This window comes from Lactuca virosa, chromosome 3 (genome assembly GCF_052849685.1).
Source record: "Lactuca virosa cultivar CGN04683 chromosome 3, Lactuca_virosa_CGN04683_v6, whole genome shotgun sequence".
NCBI lineage: Eukaryota > Viridiplantae > Streptophyta > Magnoliopsida > Asterales > Asteraceae > Lactuca > Lactuca virosa.
This window is the reverse complement of record NC_136428.1, coordinates 295,108,567-295,124,847: the sequence shown is the minus strand read 5'-3', so window position 1 is coordinate 295,124,847 and position 16,281 is coordinate 295,108,567. Positions and strand designations below refer to the sequence as shown.

The 16,281-nt window shown below is 35.8% G+C and overlaps 1 protein-coding gene across 3 annotated transcripts; it reads right to left on the bottom strand.

Moving 5' to 3' along the window:
* Positions 1-2,444: 2,444 nt before the first annotated feature.
* On the bottom strand, positions 2,445-9,683 carry LOC145167282 (nuclear factor kappa-B-binding protein). 3 transcript variants are annotated; one of them, XM_079086437.1, is made up of 12 exons: positions 9,238-9,683; positions 8,934-9,019; positions 7,586-7,991; positions 7,285-7,421; positions 6,873-6,986; positions 6,697-6,780; positions 5,854-6,024; positions 5,610-5,754; positions 4,691-4,854; positions 4,145-4,379; positions 3,907-4,020; positions 2,445-3,670 (listed from the first exon to the last, which is right to left on the bottom strand). In XM_079086437.1, exons 3-12 carry the CDS (start codon positions 7,898-7,900, stop codon positions 2,597-2,599), a joined length of 2,553 nt encoding a protein of 850 aa, XP_078942563.1. In that variant the 5' UTR covers positions 7,901-7,991; positions 8,934-9,019; positions 9,238-9,683; the 3' UTR covers positions 2,445-2,596. The 3 variants fall into 3 exon arrangements, with proteins under 3 accessions (XP_078942563.1, XP_078942562.1, XP_078942564.1); XM_079086436.1 differs by lacking the exon at positions 8,934-9,019; XM_079086438.1 differs by lacking the exon at positions 8,934-9,019 and having other exon boundaries at positions 3,907-4,002; positions 9,238-9,681.
* Between the last annotated feature and the right edge of the window lie 6,598 nt (positions 9,684-16,281).

Here is a 16,281-nt window from a genome sequence, read left to right as displayed (position 1 = left end):
GTGTTAGAAGATATAAATTTCTATTTTGCAGCTTATAATGACTAAAAGATGAAATAAAAGAGATTTAGAGCTAATTCTTGATGACATAGGTAGCTTGAAGACTAAGCAAGATTTAAATTGAAGACATAACTAGAATAATAGAAGATCTTGAAGATTTCTAAAGATCGTGAAATTCACGTCGCGCTGCCATTTAGGCCGGTTTAAAAAATGTATAAATAGAACTGATTTCCGTGAAAACAAAAGAACTTGGAGAATTTGAAGAAGATTAGAGGGTTTGGCAGAAGTTGGAGCGGAGAAGAATTGAAGACATGCAATTGAAGTTCTAGAGAATTTTGGTTTGCATTATATTTAATTTCTTTGTTCTTATTAGTTATTTAGTTTGGATTATGGGCTAAGTCCCTATATTTTTAATTATACGTAGATGATATGTGATTATGGTTTAATTCATTGAAAGGAATTTGATAGTATTCAATTTGTTGTGTTAATGTTTAACTAAAGATCCATGAGTATTGATAATGATTTTGTTATGTTTATGTAACTGAGTGTATGATTGATGATTATGTTTAGATTATGTATCTTGAATCACAATGTTTATTAACTTTTCCAATCTGAAAAAATGAGTCAGGAGCGTAGGCAATTGTGACTAGTGGAGTGATAGTATGGGTTAAACATAATAGAGTTGAGATTAATATTTGTGATTATTTCAATAACTTGAGCCATTTGAGAGGTTGTCACTAACTTTGGGACTAATCATACCTGTTGAGTCATTACATAATATGAAAAAATAGATTTAGTATAGGAAAGCTATCATTGATGGTAGATAACTTAGAATCATAGGTTTAATGATATTAACATTGGTTTAATCACCTTAGAAATCAGTGAATGTCTATCAAATTTTCATTTCACTTCATATGAATTAACCATATTTCATTAGTGATTCGAAATTTTAATCAAACGTATTTTTTAATTAATAGTATTTTGCTTATTTTAGAATTACTATGTTTTAGTATTTTATTTAGTACACTTTGATTTCTCTTGACTCTTGAGTTCAACACTCTTACTTCAACTAATATTATATATGATTAGGTACATTACATTGCCCGGTACATAATCATCCCCTCATTTCAATGCACCTTAATAAATGGCAAAACGTCATTTTGACAATTTTGCATGTGAAATCCTCACTCATTTCATAATGACTTGTAAAATGTAGTTATTAAGGTGATTTTGTTAATTTTAACTAATTTTTATTAAAACAAATTTAAAAAATAGCTATATCTTTTTTCTTTGAAATATAAACAAAGTTATGTTCACCAAAATCAGGATGTTTTGCTCTCAAAGATGAGGTTTCATATTTGAAATTTTTAAGACAAATTTTTTTTCCACATTTTCAAATCCTTTTAAATTTTGAAAAATATACCCTCAAAGCCTTTTGCTATTGTTTATCTTGAAATCTTGATGGATGATGGATAATGGTTGTAAATTTGTAATATTGTTTTTTGGTTTGATAACAAGGAGGAATCTGAAGGAAAGTTGAGGGTGATTTTAGGTTATACTGACGATGATGTAGTGTCCACAAAATTTGATCTTTGTTTTTTACGTCTTATTTCAAGATTCGTCTAAATGGACGATAAAGAAGAATGATTTGAACAAGTAGAGAATTATGTTATGTTTACATGTAGAACATATACTTTGAAATGTTTCTGAATTTTAACATTGTACTTTCAAAGTACGATGACTTGATAACAATGCACCTAATTATAGCACAATAGACATTAAAGTGAAATTGAAAAAAGAAGATTAAATGAAAGTAAGATGCTATATTAGATAACAAAATGAAAGTGCTCTGCTTATTCTTGCATTTAGCCCAATAAAAGGCCAAATACAAGAATCGCAATATACTTCATTTTATTGTCTGATATAGCTTCTTACTTTCATTTTTTTCTTTTTTCCTTATATTTTTCTTATTAAACCTCTATGCTTAAAAAGTACAATGCGATTGTAGATAACATTTTACTCATAACATATATATAACAAAAATTATTTTTTAAACTCCCGCCGCAACACGGGCTTAAAACCCTTGTTAAACACAAAGCCAAAATTCCTATCGGCAAAGAAAGTTTTTTTTTTCCCATTTTTCATCTGTTTTTCTAAAAGCTCAAAGCAAAACTTTTTGTTTTTTTTAGAGCTTTTTTCTAAAAGCTCGAAGCTCTTTGCCAAACACCCCTTAGTAGATTGTCAAGTATATATACTTTTAAAGAAGGCAATCATGGTGTTTTATGGTGCTTTGAGTCGTTTGTCAACGACTCTAAACTGCCCTCCAGCCACACGATTGTTTCTACCCCGATGCACAAGATTTGAAACTTTCAAGACAAACTTAACTAAAACCCACTTGGGTAATTCACCAAAAGAAAAAAATAATAATAATAAATAAACCAAAAAGAAAAAGACCAAAACCATTCTCGCGTTATTAATCCCGCAAAAGTTTAATCCTTTTTCATATATCCATCATCTATAACTATTTTGGTCTATTTCAACTTCTAATTCTCATCATCTAACAACTACTACAACATGAATATCATCATCATCATCATCATCATCCTAACTCATTAGCATTCCATGATCTCTGAAATGATTTTGACAAATTCATCCACCCCAAAGCGTTGGTCCCTGTCCCTCCTGCCCCAGATTGACCTTCATTACCACTCATGTAGTTCAAACCTGCCCGAGGTGCCACACCATTGCTGCCCATAGGCCGCCCAATCCCCCCGCCATAGTTCCCAGACTGAATAAACTCATCTGATGAACCAAAATTAATACCCGAACGCAGCCCATTACACTGAGATAAAACACTATATAAGCTTTCGTCCGCCACCACCGGACCACCTGTCACACATCCATTTCCAATGTCCTGGTTCCCGGACCACCCATCACGCGCCACCTCATCGCCGGAAAACCAATTTTGTATCGGTTGATGGGTGTTTCCGGGCCAATCGTGAAGCGGCAACAAGTGTTCTTGCCTTGGAATGGAGAACCGGCCACCTCCGTCTGCAAAAATGTTTTCTTGAATGTTTGAGAGGTTTCTTGGGAATTGACTGGTGGTGGCCACCGGATCACCGCCAGTTGGGTGGTAACCGAGGCGGGAGAGCTTATGTTCGTGAAGATAAGAAGTCCCGGGATCTTTGAAAAGTGAGTGAAGTAGTAATTCGTTACGGGCGTCTTGATTTGCATATGGATAGAAGAAAGAATCACCAACACCACCATCGGATCGCCTGATTTGGGGATGACCGAGTGATAGTTCACCGTATCCATGGGTGACTACTGGTGGCGGTTGATGGTAGTAGGAGGTAGGTAGGGTGGTGGATGGCCATATTTCAGTGGCGGCAGGTGGCAGGGGGAATTGTTGACTGACGGGGGCATCGGGTTGACTCATGTTTTCGGTGTATTCGTGAAGGTTAGAGGAGAAAGGATCGGGTTCGTTGTTGGTGGCGATGGTTATCGGACAGAAGGTTTGGTTGTTATTATGGATGGTGATGGGCGGCAGATGGTGATTCCGGGCAGAGTCTTCACTGGATTCGTCTGTTTGTTCGATTTGCATTGCGGTTTCATCTGTGTCATTAAGATCTGGCTCCGACTGGAATAGGGATTCGTCATTCCGTTCCATGGTATCCTGGAATCACAAATTTCAACAAAAAAATAAAATAAAATAACATTTAAGCCATGTTTGTGACGCATGACATGACATGATATAACAGGTTATACTACATTTGGCTTGTATTGGACGGGACTGATGTCAATGAGACAGATTTTACAAATTTATCTCGCCCAAAAAGGCAATCTCTCGTCTATGAAAAAGACGTAAATGCCCTCGTCATTGTTATTCTAGAAAAAGGTGACTGGGCAAACCTCTGGTGCAACTAAAAGCACATCATCTGTTTCTACATCCGACAGCTGCTCATCACATAAGTTACCAACCAACTGTTGTTCTTCTTCTTCATCATCCTGCCCACCAATTACAAACTGAAAAAAGTTAGAGGGCGATTTCCAATAATGATGAGGATGAGGATAAGGAGGGCATTCACGTCTTTTGCATGATGTGCCTCATTAACCGTAAAAAAAAACACCAAAAGGAGATTATATTGACCTCAGAATTCATGAGACCATCGTCCAAATTTGCATTGTGATCACCATGAAGCAGCAAGATTTGAGTTTCTTCATTTTCCTCATTGTGAGGATACAAATTTGAAAGTGACAGATCATTTGACTTTCTTTTATCTTCAATTTCTTTCCTCAAAGACTTTGTCACTTCCGACTTTGCAGATTGCCAACTTTTCCAATTCTCATACCCTGCAGGGAGATCTATTTTCGCCAAATTCAACCTGTCAATACAACAACCAATCTTTAAAAGGTATGTTTAACAGCTGGTAGTTGTATAGCTTTTACTTGTGTATAAGTATAAGGCAAAAGTAGCTCTAAGCTTTTAAAACGTGTCAAATTACACAAAAGGACATCTCAACAAAAGCTCAATTCAAAAATAAAAGCTATAAGCTATAAGCTACTTCAAAGTAGCTTTGGATTAGGACTAGCTTTTTGTTCTAAAAGACAAAGCTCTTTTTCTACTTAATGTCTCAAATATTTTTTAAACATCATTTATCCATACAACACTTTATCTAAAAGGCAAGGCACAAACCAGTGGTGATGCAGGTTTTGTCTCTCTTCTTCCTCAAACACTTCATATGGTTGAACACAGAAGCTATCAAGATTGCCTAAAACATGATTAAGAGATCTTGGCTGAATACTTGTGTTAGAGTGTTTCATACTGCTCTTAACTCGTTCATGTTGCTCCTTGCTAACCTGACAAAACCATGTCCAGACTATTAAGATAAAAAATTAAAAAAACAAAAAAGTCTGACTTGATGCAGAAAGAGCTCGATAGGGATCAGAGAAAGTTAAAGAAAGAAAGCTTTCCCCATTAAGTAAGTCACAACCTTTTGCAAATTCGCCCCCATTTATTTATCCTTCGATTCCCTCCAGTGTAGTTTTAGAAATAGCAATGCATTTTCATTTAATTTGTTTATTGAGAAATAGCAATGTACTATTAAGAAATAAAAAAAATGTCCTAAGGCTCCTTGTTAATGGAAGTTTGAATATACCAGTTCTTATGTAATGGAGGGAGTAGAAAAAAATCTAGCTCCCAAAATTGAAACCATAAAATCAGGGACTAATAGCAAGAAATAGCAATGTACTTTCATTTAGTTTTATTACAGTATTGACTTTGAAAATTTTTTATTAAGACATTGTACTTAAAAGGTTCCCCTAATAGTACTTTCAAACTTTTCCATTAGGAAATTGTACTTTGAAAAATAAAGCCAACTATAGATGCAATAAATTGTTTGGAATTTAATTGCCATATCTGGATAGAGTTTTTAAAGTAGTATGTTGTAATAGGATAAAAGAAAGTAGGATGTCATAATAAACAAGTGAAAGTACATTGCTATTTCTAAAATCAACGAGAATGTTTATTTCTTGTAACGAAATCCAATGTGTTGAGAAGAAAAAGAAGAGAGAATTCACAAAAATCTTCATATGAATGAAAATAAGATGAAGACCTTGATATATGACATATATTTGGCACCATCACCACATTCTATATTAAGCTTGCGTATTTTATCTCCTTTTCTAGGTCTTGCTACTGATCTCCTCCTTTCACCTGAAGAGTCATAAAATTTGTCCTCCAAATCCATTTTCGGGATCCTAACCAAAAAAAAAAAAAAAATCATAGAATATAAATGAAGGTAGGAGGCTATAACTATATATAATACACAAATGAATGAAAGTAGATTGCCAAATTACCTCATTATAGTTTCTCCATTTGTAATTGCTAAATTTGGGCTATCACTAGTATATGATTTATCATCAGCATCCCAAGAAGAAGAATTAGAAGTTGCACCAAATTCATCTTCTTGACCATATTGTATACCATTCTCATGCAATGAGCCACTTTTGTGAAAATCCTTTCTGGACCTGTTCAACACATATAAATGAGATAACATAACAAAACAAAAAGAGAATGAAAGGCTAAATGCAAGGAACAGCATCCGGCTTTCACTTCTTTCTATTACAGCATTGTAACTTTCACTTTTATCTGATCATGGCAATGTAGTTTGAACATATTCTTTCCAGTTATAGCAATAACAATTGTTTTGCATTTGGAAGACATTGCTATAAGTGGGTACATTCTTGGTAGTACAATTTTGTAATAGGAAGAAATAAAAGTAAGATGCTAAACAAATTGTTATTTACTAAAACAAGTTTCAAACCTAAATCTTAAGTATGAATTAAAAATAGTAGTTTATTTTAGTTCAACTTTTCCCCTACCTTGAGAAGAAAACAGCAAAGACAATTTTTCTATCATTAAAACAACATATGTGGCTGTTATGTACCCAAACTTAAGTGTTCAACAGCTAAAGCTTTGTGTAAAAATGGGCACAAGTGGTTTATCTGAAATTAGAAGTACTTAAAACGATGTAGTTTAAGCATAAATGTTTTTTTTCTGGAAAACGGGTACAACTTACGATTTTATCTCACTATCTTTTGCAAAATGAAATTAAAAGTAGTAAAACGAACAATTAACTTTAGTATCTTTTGAAAAAAGCTTACAAAATGAAAGTAAAAGTAGTAAAAAGAACAATTTACCTTAGTATCTTTTGTGTAAATTCATTTTCAGGATTCGCACAGCTTGCCCATCTTTCTTTCCATAGTTGCAGATTTCCTATCATTCTGCCAAAAAAATTAAAAAATTATTATCAACAAGATAAAAGTGGTAAAAAAATAAAATATATATTGAATGGGAATGGACATAACAGACATACTTAGTATGATACTTATGCAATTCGGAATAATATGCAATTTTGTTAGCCTTGTTGCACTGTTCTTGACGGAGAATGGCATCAGGATGACAATCACCTGAACAAACCCAAGAGCCCCTGAACATGAATTTAGTCATGTAAGAATAAACAAGGGTATAATTGTCTTTTGCAGAAAGTATTAGTTAGAATGACTTCAAGGACATTCAACAAGAAAGACTGAGGGCTGCTTGTTAAGAATAAAACTAATCTTTCACGTGATATGGATAAAACAAACACAAATTGAGAGGTTTTGGTTTAAAAGAAAAAAGAATGTAATATGACCCCTCCTAGTCCTACCAATAGCATGTGCAGGGTACATGACTAAGGTTCTTCTGTTTCTTTTAATTCACTCTTAAAGATGAGATTTTAAACTTACCATTTTATGAATGGATTTCCAAAGTAGAAATTATTCCCACCTAACAATTCATGAACAATTTTATGTGGCTCGGCTCCTTCAGGAAGAAATTGAGTCAGAAACCCTCTTTCTTGTACAGACAAATGAGTTTGCCAAACCTACAACAAGCTCCAAAAAATAGGCAAAATATCAGACAAAAGATTGAAATTTCATGTCCCGCTCAAAAAGGTTGAAATATAAGCAAAAGACGTAAACGCCCTCCTCGTTCTCTTCGAAAATAGCACTACAAAATACAAACGCAGCCTTATGTTGTTAACCTTACCTCATAAGATAGCAAACTGGTCAAGTTATCCAGTTGAAACAACTCAGAAGGGGCTGCAAAGACATCGCCAAGGGCATTTTGGGAATGTGAAAGAAGTGGAAGAAATGGAGTCAAGTATCTTCGGGCTATACCAATCTGCTCCTTTTTGGGAACAACTTGTTCTTTCTTCTCATCCCATTCGAGAGAGATATTTGATTTTATATTTAAATCATGATGAGAAAATTTCTTCTTTTTTGCTTTTTGAGTTTCCCAACAAGTGTTGTGACGAATGATATTGCTTGATTTAGACCGTTTATTCAACTGATCCGCCGCCATTCAAATATGGAATCTTGAAGAAAAGAGTATGAGTTTATGGAAAGGTGTTGTTCTAATCTTTTCACACTTATATGTTTCTTCCATGAGCACACTGAAAAAACAAAATTTGGAGGAATTCAGTTCATTTAAATAAGTAGTCATCCCTCTCACAACATGATTAAATGATGAAACATCAACATAAGTGTTCTTGGTTAAATGTGAGCCATCATTGGCAATTAGATACATCTGAAGTTCATCTATGATTAAACTTGTTGGCATTTCTTGGTTACTAGTGATATCCTCTAAAAAGTCTTAGCATCAAGATTGTTGGTATTTCTTATGACCTTTTGCAGGAGATGTGTAATGTGGTTCTAAATCTTATCCAATGCAACATTTATTTGATGCCAATATCCAGCTAGAATGAGGTTATCCTTATTCACTTTTAGCATATAAAGTTCTAGAGACAAACTTTGCAAAAACCAAAAGGTTATGAGACCACAAATTTGACAAAATCTATATGATTTTGTTTGTTGAAGAAAACAAAGAACCCTAAGTGGCCCTGGTGTGAATCATTAATGTGACAAAAAACCACCTTCATTTGCAACCAAATCATCAAAATGCCATTGTAGCAGAATAACCACACAGATAAATAACTATTAGCAGCTTATGTCTTCAATACAACAGGGATTCAGCTGATTGCATATGTAGATAACCCATAGCAGCAGGGAGTAAATATATGCTAAATATAGCACATGGCTTTCTATTTTTGGCCAAAAATTACCATTTAAATCTCTGGAAAGTACACAACCAGCTTCTATGAAATAAATAGAGGGAAAGAAATGTAGAATAGAAAGAGAAAGATAATCAGCAACAATATGACCCATTTTCGCCCTTTTAACTCTTCTAAAGTGAAAAGCCCAGATTCAGTAAATAAATGAATGCAATTCTGATACGGGGAAAACCTTTAGAAGACTGAAACAATCATTACATTTTAACAAGAAAAAGCAACTTTTAAACTAACATCTTCTAGGTATGTATACGGGTGTGGTTTTACCTTGGTCGTTTCCACATCTGCATGACATGTGAGTAAATGTGTAAAGGAATATTCGTAAATAACTGCTAGAGCAAGTATCTGTCACACTTTATCAGAGCAGAAAAAGTTTGGAATCAATAAAAGATATTGCTTAGCAATCCAGATGATAACGACGACAGAAACAACTAACCCTAACAGTCATGTCGAAAGTATTGAAATTAAGTAACCGTATAGCCAGAAAGTAATTAACAATACAATAACCAAGGACGCTGCAGAATGTTAGAAACCACTATAATTGACAATTCTGTAATATTAATTTGTTTACCTAAAATTCCAAAGCATGAAACTTCAACCCCATTGCGGATTCGAACGCAGACGCAAGCGGAATAAAACTATAAGGAACGAAAAAAAAACGCAATCCCAGGAAGCTATGAACTTGGTGTCTAAGAAACCAAACCCTAGAGATAGAAAACAGGGATTGAGGGCGAACACAAAGGATAACAGCAAAAGGGGTGTAAATGAGAGGTGCTTACAACTGCAATAAATTTTATGTTTGATTTAGGCCTTGAATGCAAATAGGGTATAGAAAGGAAACGATAAAAAGAAAGGGGGATAAGATGAAGGAAGGACCCAGATGAGAAAGAAGAAGAAGGGAGACGAAGAAGAAGACGAATAGAAAGAGAGTATTTCGTATTATCCGCTTCGTCTATGGGGGGAGGGAGAGGAGCGACACATGTATGACTTGTATGTAGAGGAGAGACGCCAACAACCTCAAAAATAATTAAGATTAAAGATTACGAAACGTCTTTTTATCAAAAGCATTAACCTGAAAAAACGTCTATGGATTCTCACTTTTCGGCTTGTTTGATGATGTTTACACATAAATAAATGACTTTTTAGTGATTAAGACAATAAAAGTTTTAGAAAAGTAATAGACCATAAAATTCTTGTTGGTGATTCAAAAAGGGTTAGTCGATCAAAGACCTTCTATAAAAATCATAGTCATCTAAAAATCGGAGTTCACCTCATATATAGCAACTAAAAGCCTATGTTCTCGCTTGTTGTTGAGAAAGCCTCATAATTCATCCTTTCTTGGACCACCTAGTGACATTTCTCACAATTTAGGCTCATGGGAGTGGAGCGCTAGGGAGGCTCGCTAGGAGCTCGCTAAGCACAAGGAACACCGCCCCAAGCCCTCTAGCGAGAGTTCGTGTGATAGAATCTGAATAATTAGCAGGCAAATAACACTTGAATTAAATAGATAGGGCCCAATTCGAGAGGGGCTTAGCCTCCAATTACATAACTAAATCTGAAGATGACAAAAAACAGGATGAATGAAAAAACAAATTGCGAGGCCTACTGAATAACATAGCTAAACACAGTTAATTAGTTAATTAACTGACCCTAAAAAGTTGCTCAAAAACTGCTTGTCCACTACTTTTGTTTTCCCGCCAGAGAATGGGTCAAATAAATAAGCTAAGAGTGAATTAAATTGGTTCTTTTCAGCTGAAGCTTTGACCTGGTTCTTCCTTCGTGAGTAGACTTGTAATGGGGGTGTATCATTACTTCTCTCCTTGTAAAACGCCTTGTCCTCAAGGCGAAAATCCGGAAACTGGGCGGCAAGAAGATCATAGTTTTCCCAAGTAGCTTCTTCGGAAGGGCGGTGACACCATAAAATTAAGAGCTCTAAAACCGGTTGACCAGCTTCAATGACCCAACGATAGGCAATGACTGAACTTGGTTGTAAATCGACCTCCAATCCTTAGCGATAGGTAGAGGGGGAACCGGAGTAGATAGGAAAACATAATCGCCTTCTCGAAATGAAAGTTCACGACGCTTGGTGTTAGCTTGGTTGCGCATCCGGTCTTGGGCCTTGAGTAAATTACTTCGAAGAACTTTAAGCATATCGTCCCTGTCAATGAGTTGGTGATCCAGATCTGCATTATTATTCTCTCCAACTACATAAGGGGGGAGCGGTGGAGGTTCCCGACCATAAACGACAGAAAAGGGAGTTGTACCCGTCGACGTGTGAAATCCGGTGGTGTAGGAGTATTCATCCCATGGTAAATAAGAGCACCACTTGGTCGGTTGTTCATGAATAAAGCATCTCAAATATGCCTCTAGGCACCGATTAAGCACTTTTTTCTGACCGTTCGTTTGAGGATTGTAACTTGTACTCATTTGCAGCTTTGTTTGGCATAATCGAAATAGTTCCTGCCAAAAGTTGCTAAGAAAAACGACATCTCGGTCAGAGATAATAGAATGCGGAAAACCATGAAGACGAACAATCTCTCTACAGAAGACCGATGCGACACCCTAGACAATAAATGGGTGTGATAAGCCAAGAAAATGAGAATATTTGATTAACCGATCAACCACAACTAAAATGGTATCAACCCGGTTAGAAATAAGCAAACCTACAATAAAATCCATTGAAATGTCTTCCCAAACACGCGTAGGAATAGGTAAGGGTTGGAGCAACCCTACAGGAAATAAAGTTTCATACTTTTGTTGTTGGTAAGTCAAACATTGATGAACAAAAAGACAAACATCATGCTTCATTTTGGGCCAAAATATTGAGCTGAAAGACATTTTAAGGTCTTTAAAAACCCATCATGACCACCACTGGAGTTGCATGAGCCTCATGTAATAATTTGTTTCTGATATCGAAAATATCAAGGATCACCAAGCGCTTTTTGTAAAATAGGAGTTGACCGGTGAAAGAAAATCCAGGAACTGAAGTCGAATCAAATGCCACTTGGCTGATTATGTTACTGGAGTAATGTTTATAATGTAAGCCAGTTTTGATATCAACCATTTCATAACAATAGGGCACTGATAGTGTAAAGAAATCACATGAGTGGGGTCGACGTGATAAAGCATCGGCTTCTTTGTTCTCCTTTCCAGCACGGTGAGTAATGGAGAAGTCATATGGCATGAGTTTAAATAACAGTAATTGCTTCTCGGTAGTTGCAATCTGTTGTTCTAACAAAAACTTTAGAGTGTAATGATCTGTATGAATGAAGAAATGGCGACCTAGCAAGTAGTGGTTCCATTTCTGAACGGCCAACACCAAAGCGAGTAATTCGCGATCGTAAAACGGTTCGCAGGTGAAAAACCCTTATAGAAATATGCTACTTAGTGATTTTCTTGAGAATTTATAGCCCCCACCCCGTCCAAAGGAGACGTCACATTCCACCATAAAAAAGCTTTTGAGAAATCAGGTAAACGGATAACCGAAGTAGACATGAGAGCTTGTTTTAAATTCTGGAAAGCTGTCAAGGCATCCAAGGACCAAACAAAACTGTTTTTCTTAGTTAGAGCTGTAAGTGGACGAGCTATCAACCCATAGTTATGAACGAAGCGTCTATAGTATCCCATGAACCCCATAAATCCCCAGAGTTCCTTTACAAAAGATGGGATAGGCCATGATTAAATCGCTGAGATTTTTTCTTGTTCCACATGTACACCTGCTGAAGTAATGACATGACCCAGAAACACCACTTGGGACTGACCAAAGCAACATTTCGACAGCTTGGCAAAGAATTTATGGTTATGGAGCAGTGTAAGAGCTTATACTAAATGATCATTGTGTTTCTCCATGTCATGACTATAAATTAATATGTCATAAAAAAACAATTATAAAGCACCTCAAATATGGTATGAATAGATCATTCATTACCGATTGAAAAGTCGAGGGAGCATTTGTAAGCCCAAAGGGCATAACATTGAACTCATAGTGTCCGGAAGGAGTTCTAAATGTTGTCTTTGCCACATCAGGTGTGTAACACCCGGAATCTTGAGGAGCAGTTGTAAGGAATGAATCCCATTTTGGGGTTGGAACACGACGTGTTATGTCACACCCCTGAACCAGACGGTGGAAACGTCCGGGGGCTGGCATGACTTAAATTGAAATATCATCACAATGAATATACATGAAACATAACATAAACATCCCCATGCATTAATACATTACACCCGTCATTGTTCACATCCAGTACATTGTTTACATTACAAAATATGTAGTATAAATTGTTTGAGAATCACAAAACATAACATCCTAACACACTTGGCAATTTTTCTTCAGCTTATCTGTTACCCGAGAATACAAGTTATTTTGAAAACGGTCAACATATATAATGTTGGTGAGTTCATAAGAGTGTTTGATGTAAAGTAGTTTATGTCATTGGTAAAACCCAGAAAATCCGATATTTTCTGTATTAAAACTTTTCTTGAAAATGTTGTGATGATCCAGTAAGTATATGCGTGAATGATTTCAAGACATGAAAAAAAATAAGAAGTTTTGCATTATAGTTTATGAAAGTACAAATGAGTGAAACTGGTTTCCCCGGAAGACCCGATGTCTTCCGAATAAAAAGTTATAATTGTTTTTGCTTTATTGAATCGTTACATCGAATGAATATGATTTCCCTTGATTAATGATTTCCCTTGATTAATGATTTCCCTTGATTAATGATGTTGGATTTCTACGTGAGTCGTTATAACCATGCATGATAATGACTAGTTCATCTGTCTTGGTATTCTAATGAACACCGCAATTTGATCTTAAGACTTTGTCACCCTAGACTGGCCGAGTCTAACTGTAGCGAACAGCTTAGGTGTGGGGGAGTCACCCCTGTATAGATCTATACACAAACTCTCGCTCTCCCTCCAGGAGACTCTGATTACAACTACAGACTACGACCGACACTTATAGGTGTCACCCGTTATTACTCACTCAATCCACATGAACTTGATTAACCTTGATTAATGATCTCAATTTATTTTACTTGAAGAGAAGGTAAGCCTAACAGACGAGGAGAAGATGACTACTAGGCCCTACTAATTTCGTATGTTATTTAAGGCTGTCGAGTATACGAAAAGCGCGTTGGCCCATTTCGCATATAATTTATTTGGACCTTACTAGTATTGCTAATGGCCCACTGAGGCCCAATAGCATGTAAAAACCATTGAGGGTCCATTAAGCATGAAATTGGGTCACAGGAGGCCCAATAACATGTATTATTTATGTTGGGCCCAAAAGCCATGTTAATGAGTCACGAAGGCCCATTAAGCATGATTAGAATCTCTCAAGCCCAACCACTTGAACGTTTACTTGTTTTGTATAGTATTAATGTTGCGAGTTGTTTAATCGATATGACGTATAAATCACCAAATTGTTTTATAACGATTTTTAGATTTACAAAATAGTTATTTTTCTATTTTAAACCCATAAGTTATAAAGTTTTGTATATTTTGAACCACTTATTATTATTATTAACATAATTGACCAAAAACATTAGTTTGACCTATTCAGCCCCTTATTTTGAAAAGTTGGCAATTTTTGCCCTTTTTATAAAAAATGACATTTTAGGTCCTTGAACCATTTTTCTTGACATCTTTGGCCCAACACTCATTTAAATAATGTTTTAAGCCCAAAAATAGATTGTAGAAAGTTCAACCCCTTTAGTTAAAAGATTTGCATTCTAAACCACCTTTTTCGCAACTTTTACACTTTTTACCCAAAATCCAAAATCTTTGCATTTTAAATCCTTATTAACAAATATGATCATTTTAAACCCCAGAAATAGATTTATTTACCTTTCTACCCACTGTTTTGAGAAATTTACCATTTCAGCCCCTTAAATCCGAAGTTTTTGCATCTTTGGGCCTATGGGCCGAAAAGCCCAAAAATTTAGCCCAATAAGCCATAAATTTCATTTTTAGTCCTTTGAAAAACATAATGTTCATAGAAACTTCTATTTTAACTGTTTTGGCATTTTTGAACCTTGTAAAAACCGCAAATGACAACTTTTCCCCAAACTTTTACTTATTTGACAAAAAGAGTCCAAAATTGAGTTTTATGTTGTAGTGTGTTATTTTAAAACTTGTATGTTAGTTTATCTTGACATGTTAAGTGAAATATGGACTAGATCACATGTTTTTCCTTCTTGAACTATAGATCTCGAATTATCTTTCATTTTTAGCACATATATAACACAAAAACACAAGAAATCACATATATCATACAAATACACATAGATCTTCACATTTTACTTGCATTCTCCCCCATAAAACATATAAAAACCGAAAATAGAGGGGTATGAACTCACCTTGCTTTGATGCTCACGGATTTGAAGAAAGAGATGAAGAAAATTTGGTCCTAGCAATCCTTCTTGGGTGGATCTCGATCTTAGGGGTTTCTAGTATGATGATCATGAGTTTATATGAGTTGAGAAGAGAATTTTGATAAAACAAAGAATCTAGATCATGGATCCAAGCATCAACTTACCTAGTATGATGATTTTTGTGGTCAATCCTACTTGAAATGCTCAAGATCTTAGAAATTTTGATGAAGAAGTGAGAGGTGTTCTTGAAAGAGTAATGAGTGTTTGAAAATGAATTTGGTGTGGGTGTTGGGTGCTCTCGGCCGAGAAGAAAAAGAGAGAGGGAAGAGAGATAGATGAAGTGATGGATGCATGGGGAGGAGGGAAATCTAGCATGGATACCCAAGATGTAAAAGTGATGTGTCTTCCTCCCATAATTCCCCATTTTTCCTTTTTTTTGTTTACTTGGGCCGAGAGAGAGAGGAAAGAAGAGAGTAGTTTGGGCCTTTTGTGCTTGAGTCCATAGTATGAGGCCCAATTTGATGATTTTTCGGCCCATTGGGCTTTTAGAGTAGTTCACGGCCCAATTGACTTAAAAGGTTAGGTTTTATGGCCCATAATAATCAAATTAGGTTAGTTATGGCCCAATAAGGAATTTAAATTACCCATGGCCCAATAAGGTCCATTAAAGGTAAACCAACCCATTTTAGGCCCATTGTGGCCCAAAAAGTTAAGTTTCATGAAAGTGGGTTGAATTTCAAGCACAACATGAATTAGGGTTTACGGGTTTACAGAAGATAATGTTTACAAGAGTACAGAATTTCCTAGCTAGAATGCTAGTTGTGACATCATCCCCCCGTTAGAGGGAATTTCGTCCCGAAATTCTTTTTGAAGCTAGATTTGAGAATGCGAGAATAAGTGAGGGTATTTTTGCTTCATCTGGTCTTCGCGTTCCCAAGTGAATTTCGGTCCACGCTTTGCGTTCCACCGAACCTTCACTATTGGAATGCGGCTTTTCTTAGTACGCTTCACCTCCCTGTCCATGATCTCGACGGGTTCCTCGATGAACAGGAGATTCTCGTTGATTTTGATTTCTTCTAGCGGAATGACGAGAGTTTCGTCGGATAAACACTTCTTCAAATTGGAAACATGAAATACGGGGTGTACACTACTGAGTTCGGTAGGTAGTTGCAGTCTATAAGCCACTGGACCAATTCGGGCAAGAATCTCGAATGGTCCAATGTACCGTGGGTTCAGTTTTC